General features: G+C 45.2%; 1 protein-coding gene across 1 annotated transcript in view; it reads right to left on the bottom strand.

The window, feature by feature from the left end:
• pou2f2a (POU class 2 homeobox 2a) overlaps positions 1-15,738 on the bottom strand; it is a 55,371-nt gene extending 39,633 nt beyond the window's left edge. Inside the window, 1 exon segment of the mRNA XM_034123998.1 lies at positions 15,523-15,738. Within this exon segment, the coding sequence (XP_033979889.1) occupies positions 15,523-15,622 (100 nt within the window). The 5' untranslated portion in view covers positions 15,623-15,738.
• Positions 15,739-20,637: the final 4,899 nt, after the last annotated feature.

Below are 20,637 nucleotides of genomic sequence, written 5' to 3'. Positions count from 1 at the left end.
GGCAAAGACCAAACAGAGAGACGGCGTTGCCTCGGCTATCAGTCGCAGCAGATGTGAGTAGATATGAGATATTTGTGTAAACATTGGATACATATAGTGTATATATATATATTTATTTTGTCATTGATATTTCCTCTGTGGTTTGCATGCAGCTCCAGATAGAGTATACATCAGAGACTTCTGCTGCATGCTCACACACACACACGCACGCACGCACGCACGCACGCACGCACGCACGCACGCACGCACACACACACACCACACACACACACACACACACACACACACACACCACACACACACACACACACACACACACACACACACACACACACACACACACACACACACACACACACACACACACACACACACACACACACACACACACACCTGCACACGCCAGGCATAATAACCTGCAGGCCCTAAACCTGTCTTGTTGGCTGGATGGGTGGATGCATTATTAAACACGGAGCATTTCATATGTAGAAGCAGAATATGAATGCTGCACTGGGTCCAACTGTGGATATACTCTGGCTCTCTCTGCAGTCTGCACTCTTTCTACAGAAACTCCATTACTTATTACACTTATATTTACATTTACAGGTACTTTATTTACTATATATTGTCATTCTAATGCTGCTTGTTTACTCTGTATATAGATATAACAAGGAAAAGGGATTTCTCCTTTGTTTCTCTACCTGAGGTTTCTCCCTTTATTTATTTAAAAAGAAAATGTGGTGGTTTCCTGAATGGAGGGTCTGAGGACAGAGGATGTGAAAGATTTGAAAGCCCTCTGAGAAAACTTCTGATGTTGGGCTTATTACAAAAATACAATGTAGTCAATTTGACTTGTGCTGCTTTATTAAAAGTCATTTAGCTGATGAAGTCTATAAAGAAAGTTGATCATTAAGGAGGTGACTTTGGGTCCAAATGTCAAACACTAGTCATCATGTTTTTGAGGACGACATGTCAAAGGCAAGATGTTATGAGGAGGATTTTGAAGCCCTCTGAGAAAAAAACTCTGAAATTGGGTTAGTAAAAAGGCCTCAATTTGACTTTTGCTGCTTAACTAAAAGAGTTGTATTCACCTGATTAAATCTGTAAATAAAATAGATCAACCAGAAAGTGGATTGGGGTCTAATAGTGCTCCAAGATGTCTGCATTGAAGTCAAAAATAAGCAATCATATTTTGAAGATGGTTTGAATGAAGGAGTGGAACGTTTTTAAAGCTCTCTGAGAAACAAATCATGGAGTCAATTTGACTTGTGCTGCTTTATTAAAAGACTCAAATTCAACTTGTGAATTCTATAAAGAAAATAGATCAACCAGAAAGTGGATTGGGGCCTTATGGTGCTCCAAGACGTCTGCCTTCAAGTCAAACATAAGCGGCTATATTTTCAGGATGACAGGTCAAAGGTCGGATAGTGAATGTATAAGTGTGAACTGAGTTATCATAAGAAACCTTCTCCACAGTTGAACTGAAGGATTTCCACTGATTAACCCAAAGGGCCACACAGGAGGAGCGGTCGAAGGACGACTAAAGCACAACACAAGCGCTGTGTGTTTACATCTGTGGGGCGGGCGGCCTGGCTCTCACGGTAATCGATGAACGGGGGAGGAAAGGGAGGCCGGGATGTGTGTGTGGGAGGGCGGGGGGGAGAAAATCGGTAAAGAAAGCAGGTTATCTCCCGTGATTAGGGGAGGGGGAATCCCTGTCTGGAGGGGGGTGGGTGAGGAGGGTGAGGGAAGACCGGGGTTCATTGATAAAAAGCGAGAGAGGGAGGGAGAAGGGGAGACTATGTTTGGCATCGAGAGAGAGCAGACAATTATCTGTATTGATTAGAGCGGCCCAGTACTGTGAAGACTGAGAAAACTATGACTGGATCAATACAGCAAGAGGGGGAGGGAGGGAGGGAGAGAGAGGAAGGGAGTTAGAGGATAGACGGACCAATAGAGAGAAACAAACGACGGAGATAAAAGATACATATAATGCCAAACATAAAGAGATAGAAACATAGTTTATGGTGCAAAGCGAAGTCAAAGACCCAAGGTGGGTTAGACGCTAAGAGGGGGAGTCAAGGGGGGAGACAGGGAGAGTCAATGAAAGCACAAGGAGATACATTACGGTGTTGATGTCATTACTCTTTATCATTGATTTGTCAGCACAACCACAGAGTTCATTCAACAAGCCCACCGGAGCCCCCCCCCCCCCATCACCGCTAAGCAGAGAGAGAGACTGAAAAAGACATGAACTAAAAACACATTGTGACCACAAACTGGCTGCTCACACGCACGCACGCACGCACGCACGCACGCACGCACGCACGCACGCACGCACGCACGCACGCACGCCATGATTAGATTCTGATTATACGTAATTCAGGGGCCTGCAATCCATATGAGGCAAAAATAGTTTATGCCTATTTAATACAAATAATTAAAGATTAATTAACTCATAAAAAGCAACCAATAATGAGTTGTACATTTTATACTTGCTCTGAAGGAAGGAGGTGCTCTTCGGTGGAAAAGGTGACACAGACATGCCATACACTTTTCAAAAATAAAGGCATATCTTAAGGATAATAGTATGAACCGATGTGTTCACTTTGCATCAGGGATATTGGATCAATCCATAATGATATTTACCATGTTCGAACCAATTCTAATTATTCCAATCTGAGTTGGAGCACTGATGAATATGAATTTTTGGTTAAGTTCCTGTCATATAAATGACTAGTGCCTAACTTTTCCTGAGTAATCTGTAGAGACAGAAAAAGTTCTTGCTACCTACTGCAGCCTGTAGACACAAGAACCAACTTCAAAAAAGGTATCCGACAATACCAAATGTTAAGATCCAAAAAAAGTCAGTGTTTACTCGGAGAAAACTTCCTGACAATGCCATCAATGCAGCAAAAATATCTGCAAAACAAAACAAGAAACCTTTAGATTTCCTTTCCTACTGTTGTATCTTCTCATATGCATATAGTTACTGTATGTGCAAATCAGTGTTTAGACTTTTCTTCCATTGGGAATTGTAATGTTTACATTGTAAAACATGCATGCCTTATTATATAGACATGCCAATGAAGCTCATTTGAAAGAGAGGGTGAGGTGAAGAGAGACAGGGTTTGAGATGAGAGAGAGGGGGGAGAGTGTGTGTCGGAGGGGAAGCTTTGAAAAGTATCTGGAGGGAGGCGGTGCTCAGGTAGGGGGCCTTGCTGTGGGGCCTCTTTTTGTCGGGAACAAAAACCAAAATGGTGGAAAAGGGTTGGAACAAAAGGTACACAGGGGAACAGGAGAGTGACAACATGTGCTGAGTACAAATATCCTGCTGACACACACATACACACACAAATTCCAAATCGGACCCCGTTGAGCGTGTGTGTGCTCACTACTCACTCACTATACTTCCAGTTGCAACTTACATGCAGTCTTTGGCCCCATTGCCCAGGCAGGCAACCCACACACACACACACACACACACACACACACACACACACACACACACACACACACACACACACACACACACACACACACACACACACACACACACACACACACACACACACACACATTCAAACACTCACAAACAGTCACAAACACACTCACACCAGCACAGGGGGACCACATCTGTCATTCCTTAATTTATTGAACGATATAAAATGATAAAACTCAGCCTCCCTCTCTATTGATATATTTTGACACCGAAGAGAAGCGTATTGTCGGAAAAGGTTTATACAAAAGCAAACACATAGATGAAACAACATAAACCCTGAATGGGGGAGCCGGGGCTGGATATTGAGGAAACCTTTGGTAAGGGCAGAAAATGTCAGGTTTGACAAATGACCTTTTAAACATGGTGCAGATGTGGAGAGTCGTGTACACTGTGGACAGAGGGCAGCTCAACTGTCTCTCTTTTAACAGCAAGTGAAAACATAAAAAACAAAACATAAACGTAAAAGTTTAAATCTAAAACTGGAACGAAACTATCAGAGGCTAAGAAAAAGGAACAAAAGAGAAGTGGGAAGTGTGCAAAAGCATTTCAAATGGGGTGAAACATGGGACAGAACAGTAGCGTGGAGTTTTAAAGTATGGAAAGCAAAATGTGACAAAGACAGAGAGGAAGTGGACATGAATTACAGGTGTGGAGTTATGCATGCATGACATCACCGGACCCCTCCTCCAGCCCTTGGGAATGGGCACCTTGGAAACGGTCGCTAAGGGAACAGAGTACAGAGAGAGGTGGGGGGGGGGGGGGGGGGGAGAGAGGGGGGGGGGGAGAGGGGGGGGGGGAAGTAGTACAAGAAAGATAGCTAATGATACACTGAATTCAACCTCAGTGCAAAGTCATGCGGTCGGAGAAAAAAAATGTCCGTTCCCTAACAGACCGACGTTTAGCTTCCTTGTGGCCCATTCGGCAAATGGGCCACCTCTGGGTGAAAAAGCAAGCTCCATCACAGCCTGCATTGTCCTCCTCCCCCATATAATGTGACCTCTCATCCACTCCAGTCATTTAGAGAAGGGAGATTTAGTGCGGCCCCGATGCAGCGTGATGGTAAAAACAGCACATTATAGAGAGGCAGAGATGGCCTAGGGTCTCCGGTTTAACACATGGAGAACTATTGATGGAAAAACATGTTGATGGACAAAGAGAAGCCGGTAAAGTGAAATGTTGGCTGTTAATGTATATGGGTGCTTGGAGGTCATTTTCGAACCAAGAAGCTAGAAGCTTTGTAAGTGGATTGAGAAATTGAAGTTAGCACACAACACCCACTTTGGTCTTTTGAGGCGTCGGAGTAATGAACACACAAGCGTGAGCCCACTGGAAAGAACCGTCGCGCCTTTCTGACCTCAGCAAACTCTCCTCATCCCTGCAGACGACGCACTGTCCACACACACACACACACACACACACACACACACACACACACACACACACACACACACACACACACACACACACACACACACACACACACACACACACCACCACACACACAGAGGCTGAAAGGATGCACTTTGCCTGCCTCCGTCCTCTCCGTTGACCGGTAAACAAACTTTGATCAACATCTGTGCACATGAAAACACTGCAGCTGCATACAAACTAAAAAATATATATTTAGCATCCGCAAAGTTTATGCACATACCAATTCTGCATGGGGCATATTCACCAAGCAGTATCATATACATTTCAAAGGCTTGGTTTTGGTATGTTGTATAGATTTGGTATGTATGCATAATATGTGATCAATATCTGTTGCTGAATAAAACATGCTGCTGGCTTTTGACAGGCCGATTTGAAATGGAGATGCTATGCTAATACCAAAGGCTTCAGTGAGATTGGCCCTGAACCTTCCACATACCAGAAGTTCACATTTAGACGCTCTCACCTGCACTCTCCATAATGCATGAGCTGCCTGAATATATATCACCCACTGCCCAGCCCACTCTCACACACACTTCCACATGCAAGTGCACAAAACGTATGCACACAAAACAACCTAAAGACACTTCATGCTGAGAATCTGATACCATATATGTAGTAAAGAAAGATATACAACAACCACAACAACAACAACAAAAATGCCATTTGATCTTAGAAAAAAAAGGGAGAAAACTTTGCTGTATTTGAGAAGTCACATTCAACACCCTTAAATCTTTGTTTTCTATTTACTGTCAGAATGTTGCCAGCAGTAAAAGGGCATAACTGTTTTTAAAAGCTTTGATTGCTCTGAAACATGTAGGGGCCACATTTGGTAAAAAAAGTAGAAAAACAGATAGTGTTTTTCTGCTTTGATCAAGTGGTGTGAGACACAGGCAGTGCTTAATCAAAACAGTGGTAAGTCATCCTGAACTTCTAGACTTTCAGCTGCAGGAATCAGGGTCAGGGTGGCAGAACAACTCAGTGTGAACGGGTCTGGAGTTTGTATGTGTGTGTGGTGTGTGTGTGTGTGTGTGTGTGTGTGTGTGTGTGTGTGTGTGTGTGTGTGTGTGTGTGTGTGTGTGTGTGTGTGTGTGTGTGTGTGTGTGTGTGTGTGTGTGTGTGTGTGTGTGTGAGTGTGCTGTTTGCTTGTTGAGAGGCTGTGTCAGTGGTGTTTGCTGGCTGCCAATTAACACACACACACATGTTCTTGAGAGGTGGAGCCAGCCGAAGCGAGGAATGAGGAATGGAAAGTAAGAAGAGAAAAGAAGGCTGAACGGATGATATTACAGCGGGGGACATTACTGTCGGGCAGGTTATGATTGACTTTACATTACAATCTTATGATAGCCAATAGTAAATATGCATTTACAGGGCAGTATGTCTGTTTTAGAAGACAAGTGGATTTACTTAGTGCCTCCATCTCTCTCGGTCTCTCTGCTGCTGCTGGTCTTTAACCTTGGCCTCTGGTGCTTCTGCCTATCGCAATAAAGTCACCCCTCCTCCTCTTTACCTCCCTCTCCTTCTCTCTCTTCCTTTTCTTCTTCCTCATCCTCCTCCTCCTCCTCCTCCTCCTCCTCCTCCTCCTCCTCCTCCTCCTCTCTGTCTCCCTCTGTCCCCCCGGCACCACTGTTGTCCACTGTTCCACTCATTCATAGTAAACACTATTGATTTTCAGCAGGGAAAATAAAAAAAAAAGGCCATGAATTTTAATGCCCCTATCTGTCCCCTTCTCCATCTCTTCCTATCCCCCCCTGCCTCTCCCTTCCCTTCACAGCCCCCCCCCCCACCTCCACCTCTTCTTTCCTGAGGGGAGGATAAAGAGATGGGGATCGTGCATGTGTGTGTGTGTGTGTGTGTGTGTGTGTGTGTGCGTGCGTGTGTGTGTGAGTGTAAGGTGGTGGTACACGGGGAGGGGTTGCATTTCTCATTTCCCAGCTGTGCCTCTCTCACACTACTGCTTCCCCCCTCCTCCTCCTGCTCACCCCTTACACCTCTCCTTCTCCCTATCCTTCCCTCTCCTCCTCCGTCCTTCTCCTCGTCCCTCTGTCTCTCCCCTCTCCTCTTCACGCTGACTTTGACTCCAGGGGGAGAGAGGGAGTAAGAGAAGCTCTCACACAGATACCGTCCCATCCTGCTGCTGCTGGTGTACACACACTTAAACAATCACACACACTACAAGCGATACAACCGCCGCTCAGTCAAGGCCATGCACAGGCAACACACACACATACATATAAATGCCCTGATTTTCACACACCAGCAGCAGCGGTGGAGTCATGTATTTAAATGTCCCACTCTTTTCGTCTTACTTTTCAAACATGTCCTGCACTATCCTCGCCCCCTCTCGCAGCCTTCATCTGCCTTCAAAAAACCCTCTCTCCCTCCCTCTCCTGTCTTTTCTCCCTCCCTTGCCAGGCCCCTCTCTCTCTCTCTCTTCTACTCTGTGTATTGATTTTGCTATAAGCGGTGTCCCGGTTGCGACAGGTTAGCAGAGACAGACAAAGGCAGACTTCATCAACCAGCGTTAAACACAGGAGCCACGTCCTCAATAATCACTCCATCACACAAAAGACGACGAGAGAGCCAGAGCGGAGTGAGCGGAGAGGAGCGGGTAGAGAGTATTGACCAATACAGAGAGCGAAGAACAGAAGGAGCATATCGGAGTATTCTCAAGGTTGTCTTTTAGTTGTCTTTCATTCGTAGGAAAGAGGGGAAATATTCCACTGCCAGGATTAGACACCAAGAGTGTTATGCTTACACACAAGACATGTTGGCTAATGTGTAAAAAAATGGTGATACTGTTTCACTCTTTGTTGCATTTGTTTTTATTCTCATTAGCACCCTTCCTTTTGAAAAAACTTGCCACATGCATAAGTTTTAGATTCTTCATGTTCACTGCAAAACCAACCCCAATTAGTGTCTTGTTAAAATGTTGGTTCCAAAGGAGGAATTTTCTTCTCCTTACCTCATTATAACAGCAAGTCTATGTGAACTTTGCTCGTCATTTTTGTATTCATGTGTGTGTGTGTGTGCACGCATGTGTGTGTGTGCATTTATCCATGTGTGTGTGTACGCAGACAGTTTTCATCTCCACTTAATCTCCCGCTCCTAATTCAGAGTGTACATTGAGCCGCCTAATAGGATGTGACTGGAGCGCCTGCTGCAGCGCAAGCTAGCTAGCCGCTAATGAGAGAGCCGCCACAGCCGGGGAATCAAAGCGCTTCATCAGCACTCCTAATTACTGTAAACCTCGTTAGCTGGCTGGAGAGCTAACATCTGCTCTCGCTTACAAAGTCCATCCAAATATAACACAGAGTCAAAGAGCGTGTTGCCACCAGCACACCCTGTGATTTAATTGTTCTGTGCTGTGCAAATGTAATGACAGAAGAGGACTTTTGTGGCAATTTCAAATGAAAAGACCAAGTTCAATATCAAGACGCGTTGTGAGAACAATCAGTGCACATCTTTGGGATTAACTGTGAGGCCGTTACAAAGCTTGTGTGTGATGTTCTTTAGTATGCTGAGGTCTGATGTTGCCCATCTCTGAAGCAGCAGGTGTGTGGACAGCAGGTTTCCATGTAGCTCTGTCTGTTTGCCCGCTCACCCCCTCTCTATCTCTGATCAAAGCACTTCCTTTCAACCCCTTCACCCGCCGCCGCCCCCCCCAACCACCTTCTGCTGTTCCTCTCTTCCTCCTCCATCTCCCCTGGTCTCCACCTTCTTCCCCCCCCCATCATAATTTGACTGATGATTACACTTGTCACTCAAGGCAGCATGTGGCCAATTAGGAAGAGGGGTGACGGGGAGCGGAGGGGCAAAAGCAGGTTGTGATGAAGGGGGTGGGTGACGGGTTATAACTTCTCATCGCTTGTTCCACTTCCAGGTAGCCTTTTTAGCTCTTAGTTGTGGGAGAAACAAATATTCGTTTCTGTTCAATTTTCCTTAAGAGACTCGATAAACGTCCAAGGGCAGCTCTTCCTCCGCCTCTCTTGGATGCTTCGGCCTTGTCTCACACTCTCTTGGCCACTTCAGTGTCTCTTCATGTTCCAGGGTAATCACAGACTCATTTAAAGTCACTTTTGTACACTACCTCTGACTGGTGGTTAAGAGTGCGACCGCAGACTAGGCTTTTATGGGCCTTAATGTGTCCGACAGACACTTTGGCAACCAGGCTGCTGCTTTGGAAAGATGCGGGTAGAGAGAGAGGAGGGGGGAGAAGGAGGGAGAGAGAGAGAGAGCGGACAGGACATATGAGGCCAACAGCCATGGCGACTTAACCAGCCTGAAAAAAGGGGGAACGAAAGAGGATGAAAGAGGAGGGAGGGAGAGGGACGGACACGACAAAATGGACAGAACATGGGAGCGTCAAAAGAAAGGGGAGAGAGAGGTCACTTAGTCACTCCTCCGGCACCCCCATTATGCGCCTCCCCCCTCGTCCCCTTTACAAGCAGACAAAGGGACAGAGGGGTGCAGCCCATGTACAAGAGAAGGAGGGGTTTACGCCTCCCCCTGTCATCCCCCCTTTATTACTGCCCCCTAATATTTATAGAAGATCAGTGTTGTTGGTATGGATATATGCAGGTAGAAATGATAGAAAATATAGTTGTATCAAAAATATTTAATCTAAGTTTAAATCAGATGTCATTTTATTGTTAGTATTCTTTTCATTATTTTTACACATAATGGAGAAAAAGAGTTGCACTTCTGAAAAAAAGGCCGCGTACAAGAGAGATCGCGCGAGGAAATGAGAGGCAGTCGAGGTGGTGGAGTACAACAGATTAATTTCTTAACAGAGCACTCCTGCCGAGAGAAGGATGGCGAACAGGAAGGATAGAGGGGATAAAGAAAAGGGAGAATGCAGAGAAGAGAAAGAGAGGAGGGGGATTAAACGTGCATTCAACTCCCTGAAAGCTGCTTTTTGGAGAGCCTCCGTTGTGTGTGACTGTGTGTGTGACTGTGTGTGTGACTGTGTGTGTGTGTGCACTCCAGAGGGTGCTTTTTGCGATGAAGTGACATTGCTTATAGCAGACGTGTTCGCTGCCTGTGCCTCAAAACCCGATCGGTAAGCACTCTCATCCACCCCTCGCTCTGAAGGACAGCAGTGGAACCCCAAAGGTTAATAGGACCCCTTCATTACCATAAATCTTATCAGCTAAATGAAATGGAGAGAAGGACCTCTGATTTAGTCGTCCGCTCTGCTGGGCTAAGGGGAGACACCCAATCAAACCCCTGGATTTTATTGGCCTTTTTTATTATCTAAATGTACTGGCACATGAGCGGGGGGGCAGAGGTTACAGCCTGCGGCAATCAACAGCAAAAAGACATTGGCTGGAGAACACAGATTGTTGGTGTGTTCATGAGAACACAGTCATCCCAGCAGCATACACTGCTCGGACCCTACATGCAACAAAAAACACACAAATGCATACAGCTTTTGCCCCTCCGACCAGAGGAATGTAGGGAGTCTGATGTTTGAATAAATCAGGCAATCTTTGGAGGAAGAAAAAAAATCAGAGTTCAATATAATCAGCGGGAGTTCAAAAGCTTGTTTTGACTGCCTAGTCGGATGTGGGTGATTGGCAGCATGTTGCGAAACCCACTACAATCCTGATCACAACCAGGCCACTACTGACCGGGCGTCACACACACACTCACACACTCAAGGGTACAACTGGATGCCCCCTGTGTAGAGGTCAAGTATGCTTGAGTCCTCCCTATGTACGCCATCCGTATGTTATTGGAGGAGAGAGAGGGAAAGAGGCGACGAGAAACACTGAAAGAGGTATAAATCCATTCCCACAATGGAGTCAGGTGGTTTGTATGTGTTTATTCCTGCTGATGTGTTGATTAACTGCCCACGAACACACACACCCTCTATCCCTCTGTGTGTGTGTGTGTGTGTGTGTTCTCCAGGTGATAGCTTTGATTAAGTGGCCTGCTCACCCGGCCCCTGATTAGGACTAATGCTGGGCTGTATTTCACTGGACACAGCTACCGAGTACACAAAATTATTCCTCGGAGCGCGGGTCCGTGTACGTGTGTGTGTGTCAATCCAATGATATATAGTGCACAACAACTACATTCACGAATAATGGACAGACTGTAAATGCTACTCATCGAGCTCTTCAGAAGAATATGTTTGCATGATTCTCTTGCTGTGTCCTGCTGTCTTTGTTGGAGTATGCATATTTAAAAAGCACATGAGTAAAGGTCATTGATTGGTGAGAGTGTGTATGTGTTTATATGTGTGTGTGTGGAGATGCTTATTAATACACTTATGGCTAACGAGGATGCACTATATATATATATATATATATGTGTGTGTGTGTCCGTACTGCGCCCTTGGAGAAACTGAACACCACTCAATGTTGCTAATGAGCTTTGGGACTTCATCAGCATTAATACTACATTAGTCTCAACACACACACACACACACACACACACACACACACACACACACACACACACACACACACACACACATACACATACACATACACACACACACACACACACACACACACACACACACACACACACACACACACACACACACACACACACACACACACACACACACACACACACACACACACACACACACACACTGGTGTGAATGTACACTTGTGCAAATCCATAAAGAAGCAAACAGTTAATAGGATTAAAATAAACTCAAATGTTATCACTGCACATTTGGATTTGTGTGGATTAATCCAAAACAGGTTTAATTCCCAAATGTATCAATTTAAACAGAGCATTTTAACCTTAAGTACAACAGCAGGTGACTGCATCCTCAGAAAAGATGCTACGCTGTCATAAATAAGCCTTTTTCTGCTGCCAGATGATTTGAGTAATGCTCTATGATTACCTTTAATCATTTTTCTAAGAGCAGGAGTTCAGATGCTCTTAGTCTCATTGTATTACTGCAACCCCTAAACATAAGACGTCACTGAGGAGGCTGCTTTGGTCCCCGTCACGTTGTCAAACTGAGCCGGGGACATCTACGTGAGCTTAATATACGTAAATAGCCACACAGATAGCCCATTAACTCCAGAAGCATTCTGCCATCAGCCTGCTGCATTCAGGACCCTGTGGCTAGCTCATATAGTGCAATCTAATTCTACTACCACAGGGAGAGAGAATTGTATTGTGACAGAGAGCAGGAGGGAGAGGGAGAAGAAGAGGAGAGAGAGGGCTACGGAGAAGGAGAGAGGTAGCTTAATGCAATAAAGCATGTAGTATTGACATCTTTCTCGTGTCTATTGATTCCCCATTATGTTGCTAACAAACCCAGGTTGACATTTTGTCATTTGCAATCATGTTAACACTGCGACTTGCACGCTCCCCTCCACAAGCCGATCTATACCTACACACACTAGTTTGCACGTGTGCTCATGCATGTGCCCACACACACACACTCTTACGCACTCTCTCTTGCTCAGACATACACAGAGCAAATGGGTCGGCACATGCACAGTCTAACATCAGCCATCGAAGACATGTGCCAGCGCCTCATGAATATGTAAACATTTCTCGAAAGTAACCAGAAAGCACAGACACAGAGCTGAAGACGTTGAGATTAATGGATTAAAAGTGAACATTTTGTTGGATTGAAAACATTAGATTGGACCTGTGACCCTGAAAGGTTCTGAGAATTGTAAACAACAGTAACTGTTATTCTGACTGAAATTCAGAGACAGAAATTAAGCGGGCTAAAATCTGAGTGGTGTGTGTGGGGGAGTTAGGCAGTATATGATAGGAGATGGTGGTTAATGGTGTGTGACATGAGGTGCATAGCTGAGATGAAGTGAATCTAGGTGTTTGTGTAAGTGTATGTGAGAGAAAGAGAGAAAAAAAGTAGTCTCCAGACCCCTTGATGTCCCATCATATCAAATCATATCATATCAAGCCCTGCACTGTGTGGGAAACCTGCGGTTTCTCCTCTATGTCCCATTAAACTTTCATACACCAGTTAATGCTGATGGCTTCACAAACCACTTTACTACACAAACACACACACACACACACACACACACACACACACACACACACACACACACACCACACACACACACACACACACACACACACACACACACACACACACACACACACACACACACACACACACACACACACACACACACACACACACACACACACGTAGTTCACACAGGAGTGACCTGGGCCTTCACAGACACGATACCATTAAAAATAGAACAAAACCTGGATGCGTTACAGCGGCTCACTATCCAGGTGGAAAACGGTCTAACATGCTTGTTTTATGCTATATGATGCTTCGCCTGTTTCATGACGATGTCTGTGTGTGAGCCCCCACAGGGGTTGTGCATGAGTGCTCGAGGCCTGTTGTAACATGAAAGAAATGAAAACACAGGGGGCAAAGAAGGGTCAGGTGGGGCTAAATCAAACCCTCCTGCTGCGACCTCTGACCCCGTACAAAGCTCCGACTCACAGGAAGTCAAGGAGCGACCACCAGTCAAAGACTCAAGTTAACTGCGTTCCCCTGAAAACGTGTGTGTGTGTGTGTGTGTTAGACTGATTATAACTCAAGGGCACAAGGCCTAAACTGGACAAAAAGTTCCTGATGACACGTCTGTGGTGTCAACTCTTTCTTCAGAGTAAAAACATCCATTTGTTGTCGTCCCCTTGGTATTTGCCACTGCATAATTCCTAAAGAAACAACAGGACAGTCCTATTTCAGTCCTGAGATGCTGAACTGACCCTGGACCCGTTTAGCGACAAACTCCTTGAAAAGGACAGCACCTTGTACTGTGTTATCAGAGTGGAACAAAATCAGCATAGCATTGTGAATCACTGTTATCCCAGCATCTCAGGGCTCCAGCAGCCTGTGTACACATCCTATCAGTTTGCCTGCTTATTCAGATGCTGGCCCTGGCCCGGGACGCTGCAACATAATGGCTCATCCGTGGTTTACTCTCACCTCTCCAGCTCAAACTGGGTTTTTCTCTCCCTCCTCGTTTTTCACTCTGTCATCTACTCTTACTTCCACCCACTTCTCCCTCTCTCCCGCTCTCTCTTTCCACATTTTTTTTATCTCATTCTGACATTCGCCATTTTTCAACGTGCGGAGCACTAAAACTCCTCCTCCTCGGTCCCCTAGTCCTCCCCTCAACCCCTCTCCCCTCTTTTCTGTGTGTATATCTCTGGAGATATGGAAGGTAACAGGTCCCTCTCATCCCTCTACCCTCTCTTCCTCTCCCCCTGTATCACCTATCACTTCATTGTCACATGCTGTGCACCTGTGACTGAGTATGTGGGGTAAAGGGAAGCTGGCATCTCTGAAATCAAATTGAACTGATCTGGAAATAGAGAGGGGGGGAGGTCACTAGAGGGGATGCCTGGCCCTTTAAGAGTCCATCGAATAAGGTGCACACATTTACGCACTGCAAGTTACTGTATGTATATGCATTAGTGAATAATCCAATTGACCTCAGGGCATTTTCCCTCATACTTTGCAGCCCTTTGCACAAACAGGACATAAAACACATTAGAGGCATCCTTCCCTCTCCAAAGATGTAGTGGGGGGGACAGGGCTGAGCAGCTGTTGCATGTCTGACAAACAGTCGAAGCTGGAGTGAGCTGGAGCTCTCTCACAGCTACAGTCAGTGACACACTGAAGCCAGCCTGGCTGCTCCCACCATGCGTCTTTTATTCCGCTCCAGCGCAGATGAAACGCAGACGGCGCCCCAGAACGGCTCCCTCCCCCTTCTTCCTTCCCTGACTCCCTCCACACTCCCTCTGCTCCTCCGCTTTCAACCGTGCAGCAGCCGAGCTGCGATGGGACAGAGAGATGCAATCTCCAGAAGGGAAGTCTATTTCCAGTGGTGTTTACAAACCATGTCCCCTTTACCCAGCATGCAAGTCACTGCAAAGGCATCCATCACAGAGAACCACAAAGCAGAACACAAACATATTATGTCATTAAAACACATTGTCAAAACATTGTGAAATAAAAAGGGGGAAATAATGGTTTCTGTCTCTATACTCTCGTTTGTTCGTACTCCTTCGTGCACCTACTCTCTCCCCCTCTCCCTTCTTCCACCGGCCCAGGAATCGATCTCCGCAGGATCGATAAGTTGGCATGAATATTCCCTGCCTGCCGAGAGTCTAGTTGGGGAGAGACGGAGGCTGAGGCTCAGGCGCAGGCAGTGGAGGAGAGGGGAAGGATGGGGACGGAGACAGGAGAGAAATACACTCAGAGAAACGGGAAATAGTCGGCGTGGAAATTAAGCAACACACGGAAGGAACAGTGGCGCATCGCTACACAGAATGGACTGCAAAAACGGACATTTTACGCAATTAATTTTCAATGAGTCTGGACGCTCCGGTGCGCTGGGGAAAGCTTCTTTGATTCTCAAGTTTAAAGGACTGTGTTTAAGCCTTCAAAGGGAGCCGGAGGAGTGTGTGTGTGTGTAAGTGGGTGTGTGCACCGACAGCTCTCCCCTCTGCTAGTGCATCGGCACCGAGCGAGGCGGGGCGGGTCTGCATGGCTGAGTCTGACCGACATGGAGGATGTGTAGCGGGGGAGAAGAAGAGAGAAAATGTCTTACCGGAGTTGGAGCGGAGAGCCTGAGGAGACTTGAGACGCCAGGCGGCGAGGTCAGCAGCACTTCTCTGAAACACGAACGGCACCGGCAAGGGGACAAACATGATCTTCCTTCTTGTTTTGATGCAAATAATCTGACAGAAGTACCAGCTCTGTCCTCTTCTGGAGCTCTGTTGTCTTCGTCCGTTTCTCTGGTGCACAGCTTTGGGGATATTTTTGGTATGGAGAGCTCACAACATTTGCCGTTAGGTGTGTACACATGTAGCCCAGCTGCGCCCTTTTATTTACATGTGTGGATGTCGACTGGTGGCCGGCATTAGTTTTGGTGTAAATGTGCATAGAACATATGTGTAGGATGGTCCCCTTGAGTGCAGCAGTTTAGCTTCACAGTCCAGACTGACACACAGACGGATCGAGCGGAGATCACTTGTACAGGAAAAGTTGTGTTACAATTACAGGCCTATTGTAGTGGCTTTAGAATACAAGGCTGTGAGTCGTGGATGCACCTGCGTCTCTGTTACCTTTAAAACCTTCTCCTTGAGTAAACATAGCGAGCTTATTTGATCCTCTCACTCCTCACTAATGTTTCTATAGGTGTGAAAAGGCATGGGAACAGTCGCTAGCCTCCTGTAGCTCACACCGGCCGGGCTTAGCTTTGGTATTTTGCAATTTAAAAACGGCACAATAAATAATGATACATAGGCTACAAACAAGACAGTGTAAAAGGCCAGCAGAGTTAGAAAGTCTTATTTGGATTTCTGTAGTATTTGGTTTGATCTATTGTATTTGGTCTCTAGCTCCTTTCTCTTTTTGCATGAAGGCTACATAGAAGACATTCAGCCGCTGCAAAAGCAAAGCAGCAGATCGCGTCGCGAGCACATTCAAAACAGCCTCATTAAAGGCTATCATCAACAAATAAATAAACAAGTGTGGCAAAAAATGGCTAAACACACACACACACTGAAACACAACGCGCGCTTGGCCCTGACGCTCCTCCTCCCTCGCTCTCTGTCACAAGGCAGTAATTAAAACGTAATCAATCGATAGATAAATAAATAAATAAATACGAGCGGTTAATTAAATAACTAAAAATGCTAAAAATAACAACGGAAATAAGATGTATACTCCGGTTATGGTGTCGCGTTTTATCGGAACACTTGCCTATCTCCGTCCATCCGTCTGTGTGTCTGTTTGTCTGTCTGTCTGTCCCCGGTATTATTATGGGAACCCCAATATCTCATTCGACCCGGCTCCCTCCAGGATTGTAGCGATCTGGCCGCAACATTGAGTCGAGAGAGGACCCGCTACTACTCACACATCACCACCCCACCCCCGCACCTCCCTCGCTCCATCCCCCTCCCTCCCTCCCTCCCACCTACCTCCTCCCACCCCCCATCTTCCTCGTTTTCACTACCGCTGCAAAAGGTATCCTGTATTGATTTCTGGATTTTTTTCCCCCCCCTCTCTTAATAATACCGGCTATAATGATGCCAATGGTGATCAGTGCATTACTATAGCGGCCTGCCTCGGAGGGATAAGGACCAGATAAGAGAATCCATGGATACCTATAGGTGCTTAACGCTAATACCTAGTGGAGTATACCCATGCACACAATTAAGTTATCTCATCACTGCTGCTTTTAATAAGACCTCCTGAGCACCATTATGTTATTCAGATGGAGGAAGACAAGAGCGACCACTGCTGTTCTGGGAAATATGAAGCTGTGTTTATTATCTTAAACATTTGTTTAGACTGATGAATTAGATATTTTAGGGTTAGAGTAGTTTCGTTTTTAGGGTTTTTGGTCAGTGTGGGTATGTTTTTGGGTTGTAATGTCTCTGAATATTACATGAACTCTCTCAATTCTATATGTATTAATGATATGTAATGTTTATGTCAGTTCTCATAGCTTATCGAGGTGTCCTATTCACATGTCTCCATTATGACTTGTGATTGTACTTGTATCTTATTTAAAGAACTTGTGAATAAATGATGATGATGATGAAGCTGTTTGCAGCATGAAAGTACATGTTGGTGAAGTAAAACTGAGTGAGGTTAATGACCAATGTGCATGAACTTGTTATGTTTGCATGTAAATAAAAACACAAATACACAAGCTGTCAGGGGATGAGCCCCTCCATGATTGAGGTGATCACCTCCCCCCCCCCCCTGCTCCTGGATCTTGTTTCCTCCGTCCCGGGCAGCATGCCGGCCTCTCCCAGCATGCCTCTCTTCTCCTCGCCTCCTGCCCTCTCCCTCCACATGTTACACGCTGTCAATTACAGACCAGCATCCGTCAACGCCTGCCGCTTACACACCAGATTATTGTCGATATAGATTTTTAAATAGAAAAATCTATACCTTAAACATCGCAGTCAATACGAGCAAATCAATAGGAATGAGTGAGCTCTTGCTCCTGAAAGCCCCGTCCCACAGGACTGTTTATACCTCACCACTTATTGCTGCGTGTGATTAGGCCCTGTTTGAATGGAAATTGCACATAAAATAAATGATTTTGCCATCATCACCAGACTTCTCTTTTTCTCTGTCATCAACGGAAAGCCATATTGTCAAGAAATGTGTGCGGCACACCAAAGTGGCATATTCTTAATTATGAAAAATGTGTCATCCTCTGTAGTAGACAACCAGGTTTTATTGTCCTTCTCTCTCCGCTTCACGTATGACAGATGACATCCGCAGGTCCAATGAGGGAGAGGAGGGGAAAGGAGCAAGAGGAGGACAGAGAAGAGAGGAGAGAAGGAGGAGAGAGATGGAGAGTGAAGACGGGATGAGGGAGAGGAAGAAAACTAACAGAGAGCAGTAAGGTGAAGCAAATGAGGGAGAATGAGAGGAAGGGAGATGAGGAGAGAAGAGGAGAAAGAAGGAGAGGAGGGAGAAGTGACTAGTTGTCCTTCAAAGACCCCCTTCTCTCCACAGAGGGAGCCATGCGCGCCCCCTTTCCCTCCTCCCTACACTCCTTCCAGACAAAAGCAATTATTTCTTGTAGAATGTAGTGTGGTTGTGCGCGTCTGTGGAAGAGAGGGATGGAGGGAGGGTGTGTGAGATTGAAAGAGGGGAAAATAAGATGGTGTTGGAGGGGTAGAGGAGGACGGGAGGTGAGGAGCAGGAGGAGGAGGAGGGATGCTAACACCTACAGCATCCACCCCTTCGTCCTTCCACGCACTCTTCTGACCAAACTCCTATTTTTCTTACGTCTGACACGACCGCAGAGACAACATAACAGGCAAACTATAAACTCAGTATTCACACGCACAAAAACAGAAATCCACCATCAAAGCAGCTGAAATCCAGATTAATTCACAGACGATGTGTGGACGTCATTATCCAACATCTTCAAACTTTTTAAGGGAGAAACAAACTCTCTATTCACCTTTGGTTGACTGCCTTTCTCTGTGAAATACACACATTCAAACACACACACACACACTAGCGGTGATACCTGGAGATGACACCCATCTTCGGTTGTCCATCTGTCTGTTCCTACCACCGACCACCTAAATTCAGTGGACTACCCCCCTTGGTGTGTTTCATGCTTGGTGCCTATAGGGGCCCTGCAGCGAATCGGCCTCTACAGTTTCACTCCCCAGGGACCCTCGAGAGACCCATGGGCCCAAAAAGGGAGAGAAAGAGGGAGAGAAAGAGGGAGAGACAGCTCCCCTGGGGGGCCGCTCCAGCCAATAACCCCTGCTGGACGCTCTCATCGAGGGCCCTCACGGTCCTGATTGCCCACCTCCCTCCTATCAAGCCTCCCAATCCATACAGAGATAGCTGGTCCCATTGTTTTCCACGCTGTATCTTACCCCTGCTGTATTGAAAAATGCTCGTCCAAAATTGTCTCTTTCTCTCGTTCACCTCTATATTTTAAGATAGAAAAATACTGTAATGGATGTAATGTGGAATGTAATATATAGGATGCCAGCAGTAAAGTCCAGTGATTATGGATGATTATTGGTTAATGGTGCAAAATGTCAGCACAGACATATAATACAAATAAAAACTTTATTGAGTGCCTGCTGTGTATTTTATTAAGAATAGCAACACTGCTTTTACATTTGGAATTTTAGCACTTTCTACATTATGTCTTTACTGTGCTTTTCCAATTTACTATTTTAAATAAAAAGTATATCATGTTTTAATGTCACACTATTAATATATCTTCTGCAACAGTTATTAGCTACTGTTAGGTTAGGACCTATTCAAATTTGCTAATTTTTTGTTTATTTATTTGCTCAGTCTTTTGTGAATATTTAGAAAATTGTGTAAATTAACTGATATTTTATTATAATTCTTCTACCCGACAATTATCATATGAAATGTAACTGCTGAATAAAAGGTAATAAAAGATGGCAATATTTATTTGCATAGGCAGTAAAAGGGAACAATTACCAACACCTTATTTAATATCTTTTATATTACTTATATGCTGACAATTGTCTGTGTAGGTTAGATACAATTACACAGGTAGAATATTAATGTAAAGCTTCAATTTAAAAGTCAGTTTAGCCTGTTTGTAAAAAAATACATTATTTGCTGGTGATGGTTTGGTTACCTGTTTTTCCTCTCTAGTTAGAAACACATTTATTCATAGTAAGCAATTTGTTCAATTCTCCTCCACAACATGTTTTCCATGTCATGTGCTGTAGGTCAGGATGTGGTATGAAATATTTATCCAATCAGAAAGAGGCCAGAAGTATCCTTAGGCTATACATTAGTCATAGCAAGGACAATGCATTAGTCATATAGCTTAATGCACTCCTGGTAATTGCCTGTTATTGTCTTTGAATGATTGATTTGAATGGTTAAAAACACATTGTTTAAATATTGAACACAATTAATTGTTTGTAATTGATGCAGAAAAAGCTGCAGGATCGGAAGTATTATTCTGCCTCTGTGGAATGGTTGCATGGGTGTGGAAATGGTTGTTTTTTTTGTGTGTGTGCTATGTGGTGTGTGTGTGTGTGTGTGTGTGTGTGACCCGGCTCATCCGCGGGTGTTCGCATCCATGTCATGGTCGTAGTTAAATGGTGATGTCATGTTGACAAACGAGCTGGTTGAATTAAATTCTCACTCATCAATAACGCCGTCGGTCTGGAATCAA

The sequence above is a fragment of the Trematomus bernacchii genome, unplaced genomic scaffold (genome assembly GCF_902827165.1).
Source record: "Trematomus bernacchii unplaced genomic scaffold, fTreBer1.1, whole genome shotgun sequence".
Lineage (NCBI taxonomy): Eukaryota > Metazoa > Chordata > Actinopteri > Perciformes > Nototheniidae > Trematomus > Trematomus bernacchii.
Note: the sequence above shows the minus strand (reverse complement) of the source record. Positions and strands in the feature narration are given on the sequence as shown.